We start from the raw sequence: 4,687 nt of genomic DNA, 5'->3' as shown, positions 1-4,687 counted from the left end.
ACTGCCATTTCACTGAAAAGGAAAACACTGACCGGCCATGTCAAAAATCAGACCATGCGCACCCACCGGTTTTTCTACGGCCAAGACCAAGCAAATATCGAAACAAAAATCGAGCTACACAAATGGATGGACAGAAACACTAACCAGCACAGTGCCGATTTATTGCAGCACTGTATTGTTCCTGTAACAGAACCAGAAATCCCTGTTATCACGCTGATTTCTTCAACTGTGGATCGTACTGGTCTCGTTCAACTGTAACAGAGGTGGACAGGAAGTGATGTCTCGGATGACCGTGACAAGTGCACAGAGCAACCTTCTGATTTTTCTGGACAATAAATGCAGTAGGGACTCACCTGCGAGCTGATAAAATCAGAAGGTAGATGCGGCGGAGAGTCCCACCTTCAAGGCCACCTTCAAGGCTTCCAACAAGGCAACAAGGGCCATGAATCTGATATGGACCCATTCAATACAAGATTCGGTTTCCCCCCCTAGTACGAGAGGTGTGCGGCCCAGTTATTGATCATGTCATTTGCTTGTGCCGAAGACTGGTTTTTGTTTTCACCCACATTTTAACAACGCAGTAAATATTGATGGACAAGAGGGTCGCAGAGTATTTGCCGCTGAACGACGGAAAGGCTATGACAACACTGAATGAGCACATAATAATACCCAGGCAACTCGTTACAAGGCCTACAAGACAGCCCTTGCTGCCATAACTCTTCATAAAAAACACAAGGATATGTGCTGGAAAGGCAATGCCATGCCTAATGCCTGCTCTGATAATTTAGATCAAAGTCATGTAGGTGTCCTTTTGGAAAAGATGCAGGGTTCAAAATTTATTAGTCCAATAATTAGGACTGGCCATGCTTGCCAGAGCCTTCAAAACCTTTGTTTAACAAGAAAAGTGTCTTCAAATTATTAGGAATATCATAATACTAGCATGATTATTGATTAGTGCATCATGTAGTTCCTTTCGGAAAGCAAATTTCCTATGTGAACTTCTCATGTGGTCCACATTTGGTATCATACCCACCTCTCTACTGTCCTTTTCCATGAAACTATTAACCACATCATGAAGCCTGAGCACTGTACTGAGAACTGTGATTTACTTACGCATAATCAAACTGGACCTACTAAACTACCATAGCTTATAAAGCTGCTGAATCTATCACAGTTGCTTTCAGCGCATCGTTCTCATACATACTAACTGCACTATAGGAAGGAAGGCCTACATAGAGGGTTATCGTGATCAGAACTAATACAGGAAAAGAGAAGCACGCCTCAAATTTGTGTAGGGACAGGAGAAGTGTTTGTTCTTTCACATCTCGTATGGAATCCTTGTTTGTCTATTAGTAATGCAATAGTAAGAAGTGGATCCATGTGTGTACAGACCATGTTGTATGGTTACCAAGGCTATTACTTTTATGTGATTCTTACCCATGTGATGATTTTCTGCTTGATATTTTTTAATGGGACTGTAGGAACCATGAAAAGTAGCATTGCAAAGAAATATAGACTTGTATGAGATCCTGGTTGATCACCTTTTAGCTCGATCACCAATAACTGAAGAATCGCCGCTAATATGGATCTTGTTCAGTTGGGAGATTTGTAATCGATGCTCCTGGTTCTCCCACAGAAGCATGCATCCTGGTTCTCTCAAAGAAAGTTATATCCTAGCTTGTACTGCATGGGTGTTGGAAAACAACAGCCCTTTCAAGTTGTTGCTGTTTATTGAACCAAATAATCAGATCAGAAAATCAGATGCTCACTCCCTGGATGAGTCTTCGTATTTTTCTTTTTGACTCTGGTAATGCAGAGTAGCACATGGATGCTGCATTTATGAACGAAATGTTGCACATGCAGTTACCATCTCGGTCAACTCAGAAACCACACAAGTTGCCAATCTTCTTACTAAGGTCTTCCCTGATCAATCAAACCAACTTGATGATAGGAATGCACTACGTGATAATCATATAGGGAGTACTTTATTACCAGTAGTCCCGACATGAGCACACTCCTTGTACCATATGGTGGAACCTGTTGATGTCTTTAAGGATAATCTCTCTATCTGTGATAGTTGAAATGAGTTTTGCAGCATGATGGCAATCACTACACGTTCTGAGATTCATTGTTACTCTAATGGGTGTCCCTGGACTAGTGTTTATAAGAACAAACGCAATAGCCAATTTTTCACTGTGCACTGAAAGATGGCCCTCCTTCTCTTCCTCTTCAACATCATGAAGTGTACCCTCGACTCCTGGGTTATAACCCATTCCCCTGATCCTTCCTAACAACTCATCCAACTTTTTGTAGATCATTTCCGATTGTGGATGAGATCTATCGCCAACATGAAATGTGTGAACCTGATCTCTTATCTCAACGTTGCTAGCACCAGGCAGTTTCTTGATACCTTTGCTTGCCATGACACATCTCACCGAGGTAACTTCTGCCCATCTTCCAGCCCTAGCATAAATATTCGATAATAGCACATAGTATCCCGTTTGATCGGGCACCAATCTGAACAAACTGTCTGCTGCCAACAACCCAATGTCCATATTGGAGTGAATCCGACAAGCTCCTAATAAGGCTCCCCAAACTCTTTCATTTGGCTTGATAGGCATCGCCAAAATGAAATCATATGCCTCGCTTATACACCCAGCACGCCCGAGAAGATCCACCATACATGTATAGTGCTCTGGTTTTGGGGTTATCTGATATCTACTAGTCATGCAATCAAAGTAACGCTTTCCAACATCCAAGAGGCCGGCATGGCTGCACGCTGCAAGAAGAGCAACAAAGGCAATAGAATCCGGTTCCAGACCCTGTCCTAGCATGTTCTCAAACAGATTGATGGCTTCTGTCCCATGACCACGCACGCCGTATGCAGAAATGATCGAAGTCCATGATATTACATCCCGCGAACCCATGGCATCAAATACCTCCCTGGCATCCTTCAAGCATCCACAGTTGGCGTACATGTCCATCAGAGCATTTTCCAGCAGCATATTGGGGCACATTCTTTTCCTCTTGATAATTTCATGGATTCTTTTCCCCAGTGAAAATGCTGAGACCTGTCCGCAAGAAGGAAGAACAGTTGCTAATGTCATCCCATCTGGCTCAACCCCATCCTTCTCCATCCTCATGAACAGCTCCACAGCCTTAACATGCAGTCCATTGATAGCATATATAGACAGCATAGCATTCCAAGAAATAAGTCCTCTGAACCGCATCTTATCAAACACTTCCCTCACAAACGTGATGTCCTCTGCCTTGGCATTACCCATGGCAGGCAGGATGCTTGCCATGGTCCCAGCATCAGGCTGTGGGCAATGCAGCCCCACCAACTGCCTAAAAATTAGCACGGCCCTCTCGAAAAGGCCTGCGTGAGCGAAGCCAGAGATCATGGCGTTCCAAGACACGACATCCCGGTGCTGCATTTCATCGAACACCTGGTAAGCATCGTCCGGGCAGCCGCACCGCGCATACATGCTGATCGCCGAGTGCGCCACGAAGAGGTTCGCGTCGAGGCCAAGCCTGGCAATGGATGCATGGATCTGGACACCAAGACGTAGGCTACCCGACGCCGCGCAGGACTTGAGAGCGAGCGGGTAGGTGTAGTGGTCGGGGGAGCAGGAGGGGCCCCGCGGCCGCATAGAGGCGAAGAGGACGAGGGCCTCGCGGTGGAGGGATGCGGCCGTGAGCGCGCGGAGGAGCACGTTGAAGTAGACGGTGGTGCGGTCGGGGGAGGAGGTGAGCACGGCGCGGGCGGCTGGGAGCGCGGAGCAGGCGGCGTAGGCCTGGATGAGCTTGACGCGGGCGACGGCGGCGGAGGGGAGATGCTGGAGGAGAAATAGGCGCGCGTGCGCGGCGCGGAGGGTGGGCAGGTGGGCGGCGGCACGGCAGGAGTCCACCAGACGGAGGAGGGCGTGCTGGCCGCCGGCCGGGGACAGGCGCAGGAGTAGGCTCTGCGACGGGTTCATCAAACTATTTTGGCGCGGCGGAACCCGCGCAGCAAACGTTTGACTGACCCTGTGAGGTGCCTGCCACGGTAGCACTGCTGATATAAAATTCGCGATTTGGCGTGCAATTTTTTTTCGGGTGAAAAGGAGTTTATTTACCACTCAGGCAATGTTTTTTAACACCATACATACACTAACATCCATAAACGCACGCACGTATACTCTATCTCTATATGCATCTTCAAGAAACTGAACCCGCATATTATTTTTAAATTTACAAAGTCATCTTAGACGCCTTGTCTATAATGAAAAGGTCTACTCCCACAAATCGACGAAAATCCTAAAATAAAATCAAAAATAATAAAAGCATCAGGACTTGAACCCTGTGAACTGGGATACCACTATTTATCTAACCATCTAATTAAAGGTTGGTTCGTGATTTGGCATGCAAATTGAAGTGGCTAAGAGCATCATCAACAAATGATGTTACCTTAATGTTTAGTTGATGACGTAGACGTAAAAATAATTACGTTATATATCTTCAGACCACTTCAACAGATGATATATAGATTTAAAACAATATCTGACCTAATAAGTACCATACGTGTGGTGCTAAGGAATTTGGACCATACATCCCATTAATTACATATCGCCATGTCACTATATGTATATACAAATGACAAAACTGGTGATTTTTTTGTTTTCCAATTTTTAAAATATATTATCTC

At 45.6% G+C, this 4,687-nt stretch overlaps 1 protein-coding gene across 1 annotated transcript; it reads right to left on the bottom strand.

The window, feature by feature from the left end:
* Positions 1–1,131: 1,131 nt before the first annotated feature.
* Positions 1,132–4,016, bottom strand: LOC123446718 (putative pentatricopeptide repeat-containing protein At3g49142). Its single transcript, XM_045123275.1, has one exon. It carries the CDS (start codon positions 3,978–3,980, stop codon positions 1,989–1,991), a length of 1,992 nt encoding a protein of 663 aa, XP_044979210.1. The 5' UTR covers positions 3,981–4,016; the 3' UTR covers positions 1,132–1,988.
* Between the last annotated feature and the right edge of the window lie 671 nt (positions 4,017–4,687).

Source organism: Hordeum vulgare, chromosome 4H, assembly GCF_904849725.1.
Source record: "Hordeum vulgare subsp. vulgare chromosome 4H, MorexV3_pseudomolecules_assembly, whole genome shotgun sequence".
NCBI classification, from domain to species: Eukaryota; Viridiplantae; Streptophyta; class Magnoliopsida; order Poales; family Poaceae; genus Hordeum; species Hordeum vulgare.
The sequence above is the reverse complement of the archived record's forward strand: the minus strand, read 5'-3'. Positions and strand labels throughout refer to the sequence as shown.